Genomic DNA, 19,344 nt, shown 5'->3' on the forward strand with positions numbered 1-19,344 from the left:
TGCATTCATTTTTATGTTGATTGATACGACAACCTAATTTTTGTATTGTTTCACCAATATATATTTTTGGGCAGTCATTGCATGGAATAGAGTAAACTACTCCACTTTTATTTGTTTTCTCAATCTTTGATTTTGTATTAGCGAAAAAATGAGATACTTTGTTATTTGGTCTCATGGCAGTTTTTATTTCAGGAACAAAGTATTCGCACTTTTTTGCTAAAGATTCGCTCAGTCCAGGAATATAAGTTATAGATGAATAAATTTTTGTATCGCGAATAACAGTTTCATCTTTTGTTTCAGATAGGAATTGGTAGCTTCTTCTACTATATTTATTTGGTGATTTAGTTCGATTTTTAAAATTTTCATTTTGAACACATTTAATTAATTTATTGATGACTTGAACTGGATAGTTATTTTTAATCAAAATGCGATTAATTCTTTCAATGTTATTTTCCATGTAAATCTTATGACTGAATGAAAACACCTTTCTAATAAAACTTTTAACAGTGTTATATTTCATATTAATTGGATGAGCTGAATAATAGTTAATTAATCTATTTGAAGCTATCGGTTTATGAAACCAGTTAGTGATGATACTGCCGTCTTCATTTCTTTTAATTGTTAAATCCAGGTAATTTATTTCTTTAGTTACAACATTTTCTGTTTCATAGGTAAAAAGAATATTGCCATCAAATGATTCTAAAGCTGTTTTGATCATATTTATTTTGTTTTTTGGAACTGCAGTCAAATGATCATCAACATATGCCATCCAAAATTGTGGAACAAAATCTATTTTTTGAAATGCTTCCTGAATTACTTCATCTAAAACCCATTCAACTAAAATTGGTGCTAAAGATGATCCCATAAATAAACCAGTTTTCATTCTTATAATTTTATCTTTGAAATTAAAGTAGTTGCAGTCAATCAAACAAAATTTTAACAAATTCATAAAAGTTGATTTTGGAATTTTAGTATTAGGTTTTATGCGTATATCAAAATACTTTTTAACAATTTTGAGTGCTAATTGTGTTGAGACATTGTTAAAACAATTACAAACATCAAATGATACTAAAATGTATTCTGGAAGAATTCGAGTCTTGATTAATGTCTTGACGACTCATTTATTAAAAATTTTTCTGGAGTTGAAGTGCCTAAAGAAATGCTTATTTTACTTGGTCTTGGTCCTAAGTTTTCACTTCCTGTTAAAACTATTCCAACACTTGACCTAATTGCTGACTTGGAATATATTATATCACGTTTTGCAGCTAATCCAATTAAAAAAGTAATGAGAGCACATTTAACCTATCAAATAACAAGATATGTGAAATCATCAAAAAAACAAAATCGTATAACTCAATTTTTAGTCAAAGCAGCAAAAACAACGGCAAGATTTTTAAAAGAACATGACGACATTTTTGTTTCCTCAAGTGATAAAGGTAACGTTACTATTATTGCTAAGCTATCAGATTTTGACCATAAACTAGAAACTTTGTTCAACAACCCGGAATTATTTGAAATTTTACCTTCGGATCCAACAACTTCTTTACAAGCTAAAAATAATAGATTAATAAGTACACTTTTTAACAAAACAAAACATTTTATAACGGAACAACAATCAAAAAATCTTAAAACATATATAGCAATATCCCCTAGAGCTTTTGGCCAATATAAATTCCATAAAGAAAACCTTCCTGTTCGACCAATAATTTCAACAATAAATTCTCCATGTTACAAATTATCAAAATTTTTAACAAATATACTAAAACAATCATTCAGGTCAAAATTTACAGTCAAAAATTCAAAACAAGTCGTCAAGACATTAATCAAGACTCGAATTCTTCCAGAATACATTTTAGTATCATTTGATGTTTGTAATTGTTTTAACAATGTCTCAACACAATTAGCACTCAAAATTGTTAAAAAGTATTTTGATATACGCATAAAACCTAATACTAAAATTCCAAAATCAACTTTTATGAATTTGTTAAAATTTTGTTTGATTGACTGCAACTACTTTAATTTCAAAGATAAAATTATAAGAATGAAAACTGGTTTATTTATGGGATCATCTTTAGCACCAATTTTAGTTGAATGGGTTTTAGATGAAGTAATTCAGGAAGCATTTCAAAAAATAGATTTTGTTCCACAATTTTGGATGGCATATGTTGATGATCATTTGACTGCAGTTCCAAAAAACAAAATAAATATGATCAAAACAGCTTTAGAATCATTTGATGGCAATATTCTTTTTACCTATGAAACAGAAAATGTTGTAACTAAAGAAATAAATTACCTGGATTTAACAATTAAAAGAAATGAAGACGGCAGTATCATCACTAACTGGTTTCATAAACCGATAGCTTCAAATAGATTAATTAACTATTATTCAGCTCATCCAATTAATATGAAATATAACACTGTTAAAAGTTTTATTAGAAAGGTGTTTTCATTCAGTCATAAGATTTACATGGAAAATAACATTGAAAGAATTAATCGCATTTTGATTAAAAATAACTATCCAGTTCAAGTCATCAATAAATTAATTAAATGTGTTCAAAATGAAAATTTTAAAAATCGAACTAAATCACCAAATAAATATAGTAGAAGAAGCTACCAATTCCTATCTGAAACAAAAGATGAAACTGTTATTCGCGATACAAAAATTTATTCATCTATAACTTATATTCCTGGACTGAGCGAATCTTTAGCAAAAAAGTGCGAATACTTTGTTCCTGAAATAAAAACTGCCATGAGACCAAATAACAAAGTATCTCATTTTTTCGCTAATACAAAATCAAAGATTGAGAAAACAAATAAAAGTGGAGTAGTTTACTCTATTCCATGCAATGACTGCCCAAAAATATATATTGGTGAAACAATACAAAAATTAGGTTGTCGTATCAATCAACATAAAAATGAATGCAAGAAAGTCCTCGAAGGCTCATCTTACAAAAATATCGCCGCTTTAGCTGAACATACTAAACAAAATGGACATTCTTTTAAATTCGATGAAACTAAAATTTTGAAATCTGAAAATCAAAAGTTTAAATTACAAGTGCATGAAGTAAATCAAATAATTAAGTACGAAGAAATAGCTTGTAATTTTAAAACTGATAAAAAAGACTATAGTAATACTTACCATAACTTAATAGTTAGTTCTTAAAATAACATAAATATTAATTTGTTATAAATAATTACTTTATTTATTTGTACTCAGTAATTTGCTTGTTTCGATTCTTAATTAAAAATTAAAAATCAAAAATAAAAATTAAATCAATCATTTCATAAATATTAATGTTGTAGCCTGTGAAAATATTTTATATGTTATAAATATAATTATATCATAGGTAATCTATTATATTATATTATTGTTATATACATATATATGAAAACGCTAATTTTATAACAATTTTTAGCCCTGAAGATGAGGTGTAAATCACCTCGAAATATATTGGCAAAATATTAAAAAATAAAAAATGGCGTTTTAATTGAATTTGAAGAAAGCTATACAACTAAAGAATATAACAATAAAATACTTTTTGGTCTGAAGTCAACAGAAATATTTCTAAAGCTAAAACAATTTATTACATTAATATTGACACTAACTTCTTTATTAACTTAAAATTCTACCCGACTTAAAAACACCCTATACACATGACCTTGTTTGAAATTGATCGTATCAACAAAACAAAAAGTTTGAAAAATTCTACCACCTACAGTGCTATTACGAAAAAACAAGAAGAAAACTTTAAAAATTAAAGGTATTTCAGAATTTAAAAAAAAAAAAAAAACAAAACTTCAACAAAAATACACACATAAACAATACGACACCTTTCGGTTGGTCTTAATGGCTTGTAAAATATCTTGTAAATGTGGATATTTTGAAATTCCCATTCCAAAACTCATCGAGTGTGAAAACTATTTGATTTAAATTAAATTTTCTCAACTTTGATATCGGGGATTTCTTTATAATCGTTGATGCAATCAAATTTGATATTTATCATAAAGACCTGTTCTCGCTTGTCACATTTGTTGTAACCTGGGTGATCTCTCTGTCATCCGCCCACTCTCAAATTTTAATAATATTTTTTTATCTTTTAAGATTGTTTTTTAAACAAAAAATAACAGAAAATAAATAAATTATTTACAATATTTGAGGTTAAAGTGTTTGAGACTTGTATACAATTAGACAGAAATGTCAAACAAATACAAAATGAGAATTAAAAAGAAATTTAACTGTCACTTTAGGGAAATATTAACCCAAACAAAGGCCAATAATAAGGGGGAGATTCATCTTTAATGTATTAAAATAGTTTCCCATATGCAAAAAAGTTATTACAACAAAAATTGCAACTTCGTTTGTCTTGACGTTGCGAAAAATGACACAAAGAGATGCATTGTTTATAAAAAGTTGAAGGAAATTGGATATTTATGAATGACAGAAGTATGAATATTATAAACGCTTTGATGGAAAGCGTAGACAATTGATGGTTCCATAAATATCACTTTTAATTTTTTTTTTTTAATGTGAGAAGAAATCTATTGTGAAGCTGTGTTATAAAGTTGTGATTGTCTTTTTAAGTGGAACAATAAAATTTGCATGTGACAAAGTATGATCTAACATTAATATTTAATTTAATTCAATTTAATGAATTCATGAGATAAAAAGCTGATAACAGTTGACAAATTGACGTTGTGTTTAGTATGTGACAGCCACAAAGTCTGCTTGCGCATGCGACAATATAGTGGGCTTGCGTGCATTTTAATTGAAAAACTATTACATTTGAGCTTTTGTGGTTTTGTTAAAAGATGTTAGACACGCAAGTCTTGCAAACTGAAATTAATAATTATTTTATTTAGTTTAAAGAAAATAAAAAAGATCAGCTCCGTGAAGCCAGAAATGCGAAATCATAATTTTTGAACCATTTTTTTCCGCTCAAAATTTTAGTTTGTTCACAAATTTTCAAAATTCTCAAAAAAAAAAGTTACGCATACATCACAGTGTACCTATGACATAGGATTGGGGACTTTGAAATTTTCAGTACAATTTCAAAATCCCCAAAAAATACTTTCCTTTTTTCAAAAATTCAAACTTTTGTCCACCTCGATTTTGTCCTAAAAATTCCCAAATTCTTTTTTGTACAACATATGGCTAGAAGTTAAGTGATAATTTTTTTGGATTTTTTTTTTTTTAGTTTTGAGGACTTTTAAATTTTTTCAGTGCAATTTTTGAATATTTTGAATATCTCAAAATTTGAGCGTTTAAGACGATTTTTTTGAGAAGTTCTTAAATTTTTTTGACAAACGTAAATTTTGGATGAAACAAACATGGACAAAAGGTGCAGAATGAACGAACTAGACAATTTTGGTTCAAAAATTTTGAGGTGGCAGTTCTGCCTTCATGGAGATAAAAAAAAAATCAATCTGTTCAAAAGTCTTAAAAATATTTATATATGTATTAGAAAAATGAAAGGAACGAAGCATAAATTTATAAAAATTAAGGAAATTTTGTACATATCAATATTTCAAACAGAATGGTGGTTATCCAATCCAATGCCCTATTTAATAACCACCCTAAAGTGAATTCATCCATTACTATACCTATGATTCGTGCATTGGTAATTTTTTGATACCGTTACGTTCCCTGTCATTAAAATTTGTTTTAAAACCGAAGATTTATCAGGGTTCAAGTTTCCCGTTTGACATGGAAGAAAAATTCATATTAACCATTAAATTGAATAAAAAGTAGACTTCGTGCCTCATTATCCAAACGTGTTGATGATCATGATGCCGATTGCAAATTACATTCAACTTTATATAGTACAGTAAATACTTAAAAACATTTTGCACCCTCATCTGGCGGCATGGCGCTTCATCTCATCATCAATGTTTTTGTTTTGTTTTTAATTCGTAACAGTGAGATGCATTTGTGTTTTTATGTATATCGGCCATTTGGTGTTTTGAAAAATTGTAGGTATTTTTTTTCTTTTCATTTAATTTCGAATAATTATCGTGGCCTTGGATAACGAGCTCGAGAAATAATCGAAAACTTAAGTGAATTCTGTGCCAAGACTTGTTGTCGTCGTCATTCGTCGTCGTCTTTGTACAAAAATATCAGAAACACAATTGTATAGAAGAGCGAAAAATTTTATTTATAAAACAGTCGGCAATTAGGAATATGTCTGTATGTATATTTGTACCAACACATACAAATACATTTTTCATAGCAACGAGAAAGATGCATTCTTTCTATTTTTGTCCTGGAGAAGTTTAAGAGTATGAAAAATTTGTGTACTTACATCGATTTGCAAGAAATACTGCGTTTCTGCACGATCAACACAAGAAAAAACTTATCTGAATTTGTTCATCTTTTTTGTTTTTGCATTAAATACGATCATAGGAAGTGATGAAATGTAATTAGGTACATGCGAGACATTGACTTTGATGATCATTGGTCTGACCGAGATTGAACTTATTTGAACTTTGTGAACTCTGAATGCTGATTTGATCAAGAAATTTAATCGGATTCTTTGATCACACTCACATTCATTTCGTCTAATTAAAACAGCAGAAACAAATTACATATGAAATTCATTTATTTGCGATTACAAGAGCTAATGAAACATTTGTCAAGGTCATGAAACAATATAGGTACATGGAGGCTATAGGTTTGCCAATCAATTTTGCTGAAACACTTTAAATTTCCTTCTCGTCAAATCTTCTCAAAATCATTCAAAATCATTGATAAGTTTTTGTAGGAAATAAATTGAAAATAGTGTATGGTATTGAATCATTAGATATTATCAAATAATAAAATTTGAAGCAAAACGGAAGTTTTTTTTAAAAAAGAAAAGAGTTTTTTGTCAAAAAATTATGTTTTAAAGTTTCAAAATAATAATATCTTTAACAAATTGTTATTCTACTAAAAGAACATTTACTGTATCTATAAACGTCGACATAAAACCAATAAATACCAAATATATTATGGGTTTTTCGTAGATTTCTGGCTTGAAACAGAAAACTTCAGAGGTCAAAATCTTTTTTAACTGAGCCAACTTTGAAAAACTAAGGAATCCATCGTGTTCAGCATGCTTGAATTATCTTTAGTTGATGGGAGCGCCATCCGTCGGCAAAAAAAAGTTGCATTTTCAAGCACAGTGTACTTAGTAGTTTTAAAGTTAAGATCAAGGGGCACGGTAGTGCCCAGCCAAGTTCTTTAGCAACTTTGGCACTACACCCTTATTTACAGGAAACAACTCAGGCCATTTTCGACCCCCCTCTAACTTCCACACCAAAGATGCTAGAAATTTCAAACTCACTACATTTATTGAGCTTGTCAAAACCAAGCTCCTCACAAAAGTTCAGCTTTTTACGATGAGTAGTTTCTGAGATATAGGGCTTCAAAAATCGCAAAAACCGTAACTGACTGACTGACTGACTCACTCACTCACTCACTCACTCACTGACAGATCATCAAAATTATGGAGAACTTCCCGTTAACGTAGAAACTTGAAATTTTACACGGTGATAGGACTTGTGGTGTATACAAAGGGAAAAATTTGAGATTTTCAATTCCGGGGGCGTGGCATCCGCTTATTTCAGCTGAATTTTCATCAAATATTATGGAGCACTTCTGACTATCGTAAAATCTTGAAATTTGGTAGAATGGTAGAGCTGGTAGTTTATACAAAGGAAAAAATTTAAAATTTGAGAATTTTAGCCAGGGGGCGTGGCAACCGCCCATTTCCGCTGAATTTTCATTAAATATTATAGAGCCCTTCTGATTATCGTAGAATCTTGAAATTTGGTATAATAGTAGAGCTGGTAGTTTATACAAAGGAAAAAATTTTAAATTTGAGAATTTTAGCCAGGGGGCGTGGCAACTGCCCATTTTCACTAAATTTTCATCAAATATAGAGATTTTCAATTCTACAGCCATACCTTGCAAGAAACATTACTGTTAAAAAAGGAGCCAAGTTCTCCTATGTTGAAATTATGCTGGCACAAAAAGTACTGAGATGTAAAAGTGTACCAAGTTCTAAAGTTTGGGTTCAAAATCGTATCAATAAAATTTTGATTGTTTACTTGGCAATTTTTGAAATAAAAAGAAAAATTGCCAACAGAACAATCAAAATTTTATTGATACGAATTTGAACCCAAACTTTAGAACTTGGTACACTTTTACATCTCAGTACTTTTTGTGCCAGCATAACTTAAACATAGGAGAACTTGGCTCCTTTTTGAACAGTAATGTTTTTGTTGTGATTTTATTATCATGAAACACTCGCTCTTATTCTCAGAATATGTTAAAAGTCAATTTTAAGAGTGCTTCATCGGATGACTTTACTTTTTCATTGACTATTTTAATGACACTCACCAAAGGTACAAAGTTATTCTTTTATGCCTATGGAAAAAAAGTAATTAATAAACGTTTAAAAACTATTAATTTTTTATGGTTTCTCGCCATAATTTCAAAGAAAAAAAAAAAAAAAACAATGAGAGCCAGGTGTTATTTAAGTTTTATTAAAAATAATAACGCACATCAAAGTTTAATAAATGAAAAAGCGCTCGGAGTTAGCTTGTAATAGATACGTATAGCAAAGAAATACATAAATAAAAGTGTACCTTTTTTTTTTGAATCTTGTAATCAAACAATGTAATGTATGCTTGTATAATTTGCTTTCACTTTTTCAAACGGTTCTTTTAATTGATCCATTAAAACATTAAATAAATGAAGCGATCAGAAATTTTTAATTAAGATTACAGAGCAGGAACTATTTTTGTCCGCCTACTAGTTTCGACAAAACACAAAGTTTTCGCGTTTAAGTTAATGACATTTGGAAATGATAAAATAAGGTAGGTTTTGCCCATGTGATTTTTATTTAATTTAACAAAATAGGTTAAGAACCTTTTGACCTACCTGTGGTAGGTCACCAAATACAATTTACAATCACAAATTTGTATTTGTACTTTTTTTTAACAAATTTATAACTTTTTTTATGTATTTAAAAGTTGGTGGAACAGAATTTGCCAATTATTTTACATTTTTTGTGAAGGAGTACTTGTAAATTGTAAGGTGGTGAAATAGGCCCCTGGTGCATAGATCATAGAACAAAATTGTTGGAGAGAGAGCTACTGCAAAAAGCATTCGCAAACGTTTTGCTCTTTATACAGAGTGAAGTTAAGTTGGACACGTTTTTTCGAGAAATGACAAAAAGTGACAAATGAATTCAATATGATTTTGTGGTGTTTTTTGTTTTGTTTTTTGAAGTGAAAACTTCTTTAGTATCGTAGTGATTTGAAACAAGATGAAACGAAAACGCGACACGACTTCAACTTGTTATAACTTTTTTGTTTTAATAGATAGATGAATGAAATTTGTACTGTAGATAGGTAATTAAATAAACTATAATTGTACAAATTCAATTAATTTCATATTCAAAATTCGGAGATAACGGTAAAAAGATGTTCTTTTCCAACACACGTTATATCTTTTGATCTAGTGCACATACATACATGATTTAACTTTAATACGCATGCTGATAACATAACCTTTTATTTGATATATCACACATAACGGTACGTGCTCTACAAGTTACACAATCTTAAATTGAAAAAATTGAAACATACCACAAAACACCAGTGGAGATCTTTTGGCGATGACCAGCTACCAGTGTAGGAAGTACCGTAATCTCAGTCTGGAAATTCGACAAGGTTGACTTTAAAAAATTCTAACTTCTCTTGTAGACATCTTTGAAATAAGATTTATACATCATTATACAAGGTGAAACAATAAGCTTTCACATGGAATAAATTTTGTATAGGTTGTCAAACAAAAAAATTGAATTAATAGCATGAGAACATATAAATAGATGTTTTTTTGTTGCTTTTTTTGATGAAATTTCATCGAGTTTAAGAAATTCTAGCTCTTTTTGTAGATGTCTCATAGACCTGATCGATATATATATTTTGAGCTTGGACAATAAGCTTTCAGATGGTATAAAATTTATATAGGTTGTCATATAAAAAACATGGATTTGAAGGTGATAGAATAAAAATAGGTAGATTTTTTCTATTTTTTTTTTTTTTTGCAAGAAAAATGATTTTTTAAGGTTTCACTTCTACCACGTGTGAATTGCACACATGGTTTTTTTTTTCTTTCTGTTTTTTGTAACTTTTTTAAAGAAGTGGGTTAGAGTAACATAAATGAATTAATTGTGTACTAGCAACTTACTTTTTTGACCTTTTCGTTAACTTGTTTCTACTTAATCTGTCCGTCTCATTATTCACCTTAGCCTGTCTCACTCATCGCACCCCTTGTAAACAATGAATGAGTTAGTTTGGAATCATTCTAAAATAGGTACGAGTATACCAATTTTAAAAGAAAAGTGTCTCACTGTTCGCACCTTTCCTCTACCGCGCAAAAAAATAAAAGATTTGCATCACAAACAGAACTCAAAAAATGCAAATAATTGAAAAATATTATTTTACTTACAAAAAATTGAATAATTCAAACTTAAATAACTCAAACCTACGCAATTGTTTTTTTTTTTCTTAACCTATTTTTGTTAAAGAACCGCTATAGAAGCATTAACTGATTGTTTTAAAAGAATGGCAAATAACTTGTTTGAAAATGTTGATTTATTTTTGAATATTCAAGAATTTTTACAACTTTTATAATATGTTAATTTATTTGTGGTTATTTAACATACCACAAGACTTCTAATTCGTTTGTAACCTGTCAAAAAAAAAACAGCGTGAAAAATGTCATAAAAAAAGAACCTTTGTGTATGTATTTTTAGTTTTAATGATTTGCCCCCTTTTTCATTTAAAATCCACAAAGATCCACATTTGCATAAGTATCTCATTGATTACCATTCTATATGCCTCATTTCAAAACTCGTTGTTGCCCACTTTTACTATACTACTATAAACCTCAACGACAAACCAGTCATTAGTTTTGTATACATTACAACAACAACGGAAAACAGGTGGGCTACTTCATAGTTCATAGAATAAAAGTTTGCATGTTATGTTTATTTTTGTCTGCATAAATTAAACTATGGAGTTGTTGTTGATTAGAATTTTTAATTGCAAAAAAATACAGACAAACACACACAATCAATCCAATGCCAAACCAATTAGCTTTAGATTGGTACCTACTTAAAGGTATACAAATTCTCACATTGAAATTTAGATGCAAATAAAAATTTCTATCTTACGAAATATTCTTAAAAATGTTCACATCAATTTTCATGAATTTAATGAGAATACAAAATGAGACTCTACAAATTAAAATGCCCATTTGATTTGATTTGAGAATTACTATACAACTTTTGATCCTATTAATCGCTTTAATTGGTTCCATACGCAATGTGAAGGGTGCTCTCTGTAAGTTGTATATACATCCGCTTTGCGATCTCAAGAACATAAATTCATTAATCCTTTTTTTTTTCAATTGAATGGATGGGGTGCTGTTGTATTTATTCGATAAATTTTTGGAAGAAAAAAAAAATAAATAAAAAAACAGTAGACATAATTACATCTTTGATTGCATCTTGTTCCGGGGAAATAGTCTTTAATTTTTAGTTGAAAGTTTTTTTTTTTTTTTTTTGTTTTTTTCTAAGATGCATACCATCTGTTTCGATCGAATTTAGATGATACACATTAGTTCTCTCAACAAAGAAATGAATTTATTTGTTCTATCATTTTGTTTGATATTGACCTATTTCAGCTGATCAACTTTTGAAATGGCTGCTGCCTCCCAAGTTTTTCTAATCTGTAAAATATTTTACTTATAACGTCGGATGAATGGTTCGAAAATGCCATTCAGTTGGATTGGATAAAAGAAACTTAAAAATACCACAAATTTTGTAAATTCTAGTTGTTTGACACAATTGGAATAGCTGCATTGGAAAACTTTTACAGTCAGCTTGGTTTAAAAGCTTTTGAGAATATTTTTTTTATAAGGATGTTAAAAATTGAGTTGAATCTACTTGATTTGACAAGAATAAGAAATCACCAAAATAAATACTCAGGTACAATTAACGATGTTATTTAATCTAGGTACCTACTACACCAAAAACCTTGAAAACCACGAAAAACCTCACTGAAGTAAAAGGGTTTAAATTTTGTTCAATGACTTTTTTTCACGAGTTACATAGTTGTATCCCTTTTTACTAAAAGGGGTGCTCAAATCAAATCAGTATCATTTCCGTAGATACCTAAGACAACTCTTCCAATTGTTACTAAAAACCAGAACATATTTTGATTTCCAAAAATTTTTTTGCGGGTACCTTTTTGTAATATTTTTTTTCAGAAAATTCATTTTACTTTCAATATTGAAGAATTTTTTAACGCAGAGTAATGAGATTTTAGCTCGGTGTTTAAAGTAAAACTAATATTTTTAAAATTTAAAAACTATTAGGTTTTTCAAAAAATTTGGCAAACTTTTCGAATATTTGTATTCTATGTTGTTTGGTTTCACATTTTTTCTATTTAAATTCGGGCTTAGAACTAGTATCTACAAACTTGATATTTTTGGTAAGTTATTATTTGAACTTTAATGATTTTGTTTTAGTATACCCCGTTATTCTGCAATGAATTGAAACTTATGAGTTAGTTTATATATTCTTTAACACAATGCAACAAAAATTGGGTGCTCTTAGGTGCTCTTTAGAGAATCGAGGGTCAATTAGTTTTTCACTTTCTGATAGAAAATACTCCTTACTTTATGCAACGTTTTTTTTTTTTTATTTTTAAATTAAATTTACTGATGTCATTAGTGTATTTTATTTTGGGTGATCTTAATTAAGGTTGGGGAAGAGAGAAAAGAAACTGAGAATTGCGTATTAGGGATGAGGAAAAAAAAAATTGAGAAAAATAATGTCGACAGGCTGAGTACAGGCCAGGCATGGAAAAGTCGATACAATTGTATCGAATTCGATACAAATGAGTTTGCTCGAGTACAAAAATACAATTTGTCTGAATTCGATACAATTTTTGAATATGTCTCTTAAGAATTCTTTTGCACTCTAATGCCGACTTTTTACGAGTCGATTTTAGCCGCACGATATGTCGGTCGACTAGGGTTTTTCTATGGGGATTGTCACTTTTCTCGCCTGCGACTTACGTTCACACGAGTCGAAAAGCTTCGCCGCACGGCAAAAATAGACTCGTGAAAAGTCCCCAAAAACAGAGGAAATTGAAAGTAATAAACGATAGAACTATTTTTATGTTTAATTTAATTTCAATTTTTTTTTAACCAAAATAAATGTTACAATTTATTTATTATATTTATATTTATAAAACTGATGGAAATGTTCTATTTTTTCGACATTAATCAATAAAAATATTATAATCTTAAAACCAAAATTACACTTCTATTTTTGGGTCCCAACATTTTTGCATTTTTTTTTTTCATTTTTTTTAATACTTCTTGTAGTCTTCTGTGAATATATATATATATATTTTTTACCGAAATAAAATAAAAATTACTCCTTTACGCAGAAAATAACGAAATGTATATAGAAAACTTAAGAGTTTTTGCAAATGTAATATTTTGATTAAATTTTAAGTTAATTTCTCGTATGAAAACAATATTTTAATACAATTGCACCCATTTCAGTACAATACAAATAAAATTTTCAGTACAATTAAAAAAAGTCATTTTCCATCCCTGGTACAGGCCATTAATCAATTTTTTTTAGTTTTTGGTAAAAAAAATAAAAATAACAAAAACTAGGTTTATATTGTATTTTCTTGTAGGAATACTCATTTTAAACAGAAATAATAACAAAAACCACAAAAAATAATTATGGCCAGGTTTTTGATGACAATACTCCTAATGTGCGGCGGTACTTAATGTTAATATTAAGGGCTAAAACTTTTACAGTATTTTTTTTTCGTCATTTCCAACAATATTTTCGGTAATGCTTTGAACAAAAAAAAATTTTTTTTGAATCAGTCTAGTATATACCCAAATGTGGTGGAAGTAGTAATATTTTATACTTATGGTAAGTGCAGCACTAAAAGCTTAGTAACTTACGGCCTATATTGCCAAATACCCTTTTCTAACCGGGTCAAAATTTAAACGAAATCTACTGGATTTTCCATACATTTTCAGTTTTCATAATTTACGAGTATAGTTTAAAATCTAGATTATGACGAAATGTCCTCAAAATCCAAATGGATTTGTTAGAAGATTCACATAAGTTATTATGCATGCGAGTGTCATTTGGTCCAATTTCACTATCACTGATCATTATTAAGTAAGTGCCAAGATTCGGTTCAAAAAAATTCTCAACTTTCCAAAATTCTGTATTTGAAAACTAAGTAAATTGAAAAATTTTGTATTTTAAAATTCTCAAAATGCTAATTCTTGTTTCTATGATGAAAAAGGAAAAATTTCATCTTTTCGTTAAAGTTCTTTAACATACAGATTGTGTTTTTAATTAAATCCAAAGTATTTATATTTTAATAGTCGAAAGCCCTCTTCCGAAGGGACTCTTGCCTATGAGACCAATTTCTCTAAAAATGACACAAACAAATGTTAAAAAAGAGTCTTTTTTAAAAGACCAAATACTATCGGAAACTCCAAAATATTAAAACATAAAAATTAATTTGTTGAATTTTAGATTAATAATAAAATAAAATAACAAAGTTAGTTTTTTTTGCCCTTTTTTATGCACTGAAAATAATAAATTTTTTAAAATTACGAAAATCGTTTCATACACTACATTTTCGTTGGCCCAACGAAACTTTCGTTGGCTCAACGAAAATATGTATTTTTTCGTAATATGTAAACCTTCATCAATTAATGAAAACGTTTCATACACTTTTTCTCTCTTTTTAGTGCCAAAAAATCCAATTCAATGAAAAGATTCATCAATTAACGAAAAATTTCATACTCATTTTAAAGAATAAAAATAAGAATTTTTTCCTTACTTTATCAAAGTTTTAATTAAGTAACGAAAAAATTCATTAACTTATGAAATTCAACATTAACTTACGAAAATCTTCAAAAGCTTATGAAAATTCATACTAATGAAATATTACATTGGCTTATGAAAAAATACATCAGTTAAAAAATCGTGGCCTTACAAAAAAAAAACGTAGACTTGGGTGCATTTCTGTTTTAATGATTAAAAATTTAATCTTGCTTTATATAGTTCACATTAGGTTTTTGTTTAAAAATCTATGTAAGTTGAGCTGAATATTAAAAATATTTGCGTATTGACAAGGTGTCTCACGATAAGTCGGACTAATCAGTTGACTTAAGTGAGCTCAACCTTGTCGAAACGCCAATTTTTGGTTTGGACTGTAAATTAATAATTTAACAAGTCCAATAAATAAATACTTTAATCTACTAAAAAAAAATAATTAATACAACGAAAAGTTTCGTTAGCTAACGAATATTTTTTCGTAATTTAATTAAAATATTCATAAAATTTACGAAAAAATTCGTTAGTTCTTTCATAAATTAATCAAAAAATACATTGACTAACAAAAAATATCACCGTGGTTAATTAAATCGATGAAAAATTTCGTAAAGTGATGTAAAAATTCATTAACTCTCGATCAAAAATTTTTATGAAAAAATTTCATTAAAATACTACAGTTTTCGTTGATTGATGAAGTTCTTCATTAACGTATGAAAGCCATTTCGTTGACCCAATTAAATTTTTCATCGGCTGAAAATTAATTAAATTTTCGTTGGCTCAACGAATTTTTTCGTTGTATTTACGTAAGGATTTGGTTCAGTGTGAATGCTAAAGATTCGTCTATTGATTTTGAAGGCCGATCGTATAAGAATCCTTGTGGTTGGAGTATTTCTAGCAAACTTCACAATATCACGTACGATAAATCAATACATGTCCGCCCTTGAACCACAGTGCAGTGCCCAAAAACTTCACGCTTCTGATTTATTACAGAGAAAACTTCTTTTATTTAAATTAATAGTTTGGTCGCTTTTATTTGAAAATCCATGCCTAAAAGTATTATAGCAACTTGAACAATAGAATTAATTTTAATTTATGGTGCGAAATCATACAAAATTAATGCTTTTTAATAGACTTTATATTCTTTTGGATTAAAGAGTACAAAAAAATAAAAAAAAAAATAAAATATATCATATAATAAGGAATCAAGTTAATTTATAAAAGGGAAGCATTATTTTGTTATCATAAGCAAATCTTTTAATAAAAAGAATAGATGATTAGGAAGCAATTGAAATGACTCGGCATAGATGATCCCAAAAAGTTATTCCATTTATATTTAGTTTTCTTGAAAATTCTGTGTTTTATTCAGTTTTCTCAAAAGTCTCAAAATTCTGATCAATCTTTAGAAGTTAGAAGAATATAAAAATTCTCAATTTATAGAAAAATTATGGAAATTTGTAGTTAATCCCCATTTTACACCGAAACTGCCACTGAATCAAAACCAATCCAATCAAACACGCTCAATAAATGTCTTGTATTTACAAACTCTACCAAAATTTTTGATTTTTCTAATAACTTTAAAGATTACACAAAATTATTTATTCATATTCAAAAAAGAATTTCCTATAACAAGTTTGTATGGTTTTATTTAACGAGTAATCAAGACCAGAACTCGTTCCTCTTCCTACAAAAATTGTTCGAATATTAATTTAATTCCCATTAATTCCCCACAACTAAACACCACCATTAAATAGCCCCTATTACATTGATTCAAAGCCCCATATTTTGTGATTCCCTTTTCGGAATATATAAATAATATTTTTTTTTCTTTTCTGAATTAATTAAGTTCCTATACACATTTTGTCAAAAAAAAAAAAAGAAAAAAGAAACAAAACAAAATCGCATCACCAAAAAATCCCGTCGTAATCACTTCATAAACGGCTCATTTCCAAAAGGGTTACAGACACCTAAACGACACAATTATGTTAATATAGTCAAGTCGAGTCGAAACATATTGTACATAATATTATGCGGGTACCGGGACATTCTTGACGACATAAATTTATCCAAATTGATTTGATTTTATTGTTTTTGTTGTTTTTTTGAAAACTAATGTGTGTGATTTTGATTGATGATTCTTTTTTTTTTCTTTGCAGCTCAATAATATTTTCGGACCAAATTTTCTCATCCCTCGAAAAGCTACTTCTTTGATTATTAAACTGGCGCCCGACACAAGTTTACGAATGGAAAGAGGCTTGTTGCGAGATAGTCATATCAATCGATTACTGATCGAGGGTAATATGATTGATGGAGAACAAGTTGAAATCGGTTCTGGAGCATTTGAGGGTAATCTTGGACCGTTTCCTGACATTCAAATTGTCAATTGTCATTCAGTGATATTACGTTCGACTGCATTCTCGGGTAAGGAAGATTTTTTTTTGAATAAAAGAAATTTGGAAAATTGGAACTTTTACTAATTTATTTCTTAGCAGGTGAATTGAAATTCAATATACGAAGAAGCAACGATGTGATAATTTATGGCAATGCATTTGAAAATACAAATGTTAAGGGTATTTTTAGTGAAATCAATGATTTAAGAATTGAAGAACAAGCATTTAATAAAGCCAAAGCTAAAGTAAGTTTTTTTTTGACAATTCTCTTGAAGAATAAGTTTTAAACAAATTTTCTTGTAATTTCAGCTGACTATTATTTCTTCAAATATTGATAATCTCTATAGATTTGAGGCATCACTAAGAGAAATTCTTTTCTTCAATTGTACTATTGGAACTGTGAATAGTGGAACTTTTGATGTTATTTCGATTGATTCGATTAAGTTTGAAGAATGTAAGATAGGTGTCATCAAGTCAAGAGCTGTTACAGAAAAGGTTGGTTTTATAATCAGATTTATTGGCAAAGAATTAATAAAATTATATATTTTTTATTTATAGCTTTACAGCAAACATCTAGCTATTACGGGAGCAGAAATTGGAACAATCGAAAGTGAAGCAATATCAGGAAGTGGAATTAGTGAACTTATTCTTTCAAAAAACAAGTAAGTTAAAAATGTTTGATTAATTTCTTTAAAGACTCAAAAATAAGAACAATGACCAAAGATTATCCAAAATAATCTAAGAGTCGAATTATGAATTTAATGAATTTTGAAAAACAGAATTTCGAAATTGCAGTATACATTATAATGGGTTGGTGATGAATGACCAAAACCCATAATCCCAAAGAGAAAATCCCAAAAGCCAAAATCCCCAAGACAAACCTGGGTATAGACAAAATCTCCAGGAAAAAATCACAAAAAAAAAAAAATCTCCGAGCGAAAATCCCAAAATTTCAGATGCGCAAGTTGTGTATGAAGCAATCAAATCGCGCGCGCGATACACAACTTGCGCATCTTCATTTTGGAAAGACCTATTTTTAATGATATTTAATTGTAAGCTGTGATAACTTGCCTCAAAAGATTATGCTTAGTTCAACTCGCTGTACCCTTCCAGTAGGTATATTAGAATCATTGTTAAGGCACACGAATGGTAGGTCAAACAACGATGGTTCAAGTCACGGTTGTGTACATTAAGGTTTCCCCTCTTATAATGAATAGAAAAACAGAATAATGTACCTAATACAGAATTTTGTAAATAAGGACCCGTATACAGAGAAAATAGACATACTTAAAACAAATAGAATTGTATTAAATTAAAAGGATTTTTGCATAGTTTTCTCTCTTAAAATAAGTGGAAAAATCTTCCTAGTTTCTTGAATGTTTTCATTTTAAAAACCTATTTAAATTTAGGCAATACGAAACCTATTTAAATTGATTTAAAAACTTAAAAAAAGATTAATTAATTTAAAAAAAAAAAATCAATAAATTTTTTAATTTTCATTTTCAAAAACTTTTCGTTTGTTGACCGCAGCTTAACAATACGTTTGTTAAAAAAGATATAACTACCAAATATTAACAGTTTTAGCAGGTTTTCTTTTCCGATTAATTTGGGGATTATCCTATCAATAGGAAAGTTTGTTTGTAGGCCCGAAAATACCTTTCCCAGTCCCATGAACGGAATTCGTTCCATCAGTGCCACTTTTCGGCTTATGATATATGTAAGTAGTTCATTTAATAGACCTGACTCTGAAGTAAAAGTATAGTACTAATTTGGTGTACTTCTGAGACAACGGTTGCACATCTCAGTTTTCAGTGTTTTTGATTTTACAAGAAAGCCAAGCTTTATTTTAAAATGGTTCAAAATAAGTTGACTCAAAAATGTTTAAGATTAATGTTGGCTAAAATTCTAAAATCAATAAAAAAAAATTAGAAAATTTAATTTTTTTTAAGCACTTGCAATTTGGTTTCTGAATTGAGCACTTCCAAACCGTGTGCTAATAAAATAAAGTAGAGGTT

General features: G+C 28.5%; 2 protein-coding genes across 6 annotated transcripts in view; one reads left to right on the forward strand and one right to left on the reverse strand.

Annotated features, from left to right (window-relative positions):
* LOC129912280 (E3 ubiquitin-protein ligase highwire) overlaps nucleotides 1-19,344 on the reverse strand; it is a 118,221-nt gene that overhangs the window by 35,107 nt on the left and 63,770 nt on the right. The gene's annotated exons all lie outside the window — the stretch shown is intronic.
* The window catches only part of LOC129912281 (uncharacterized), a 41,690-nt gene that overhangs the window by 11,534 nt on the left and 10,812 nt on the right, over nucleotides 1-19,344 (forward strand). For 2 of the 3 annotated variants that reach the window (XM_055990479.1, XM_055990477.1), the window contains exons 2-5: nucleotides 17,096-17,360; nucleotides 17,429-17,574; nucleotides 17,639-17,824; nucleotides 17,888-17,991. In XM_055990479.1, the coding sequence (XP_055846454.1) occupies nucleotides 17,096-17,360; nucleotides 17,429-17,574; nucleotides 17,639-17,824; nucleotides 17,888-17,991 (701 nt within the window). The remainder of the gene's footprint in view (nucleotides 1-17,095; nucleotides 17,361-17,428; nucleotides 17,575-17,638; nucleotides 17,825-17,887; nucleotides 17,992-19,344) is intronic. The other variant, XM_055990478.1, reaches the window with a different exon arrangement.

Source organism: Episyrphus balteatus, chromosome 2 (genome assembly GCF_945859705.1).
Source record: "Episyrphus balteatus chromosome 2, idEpiBalt1.1, whole genome shotgun sequence".
Lineage (NCBI taxonomy): Eukaryota > Metazoa > Arthropoda > Insecta > Diptera > Syrphidae > Episyrphus > Episyrphus balteatus.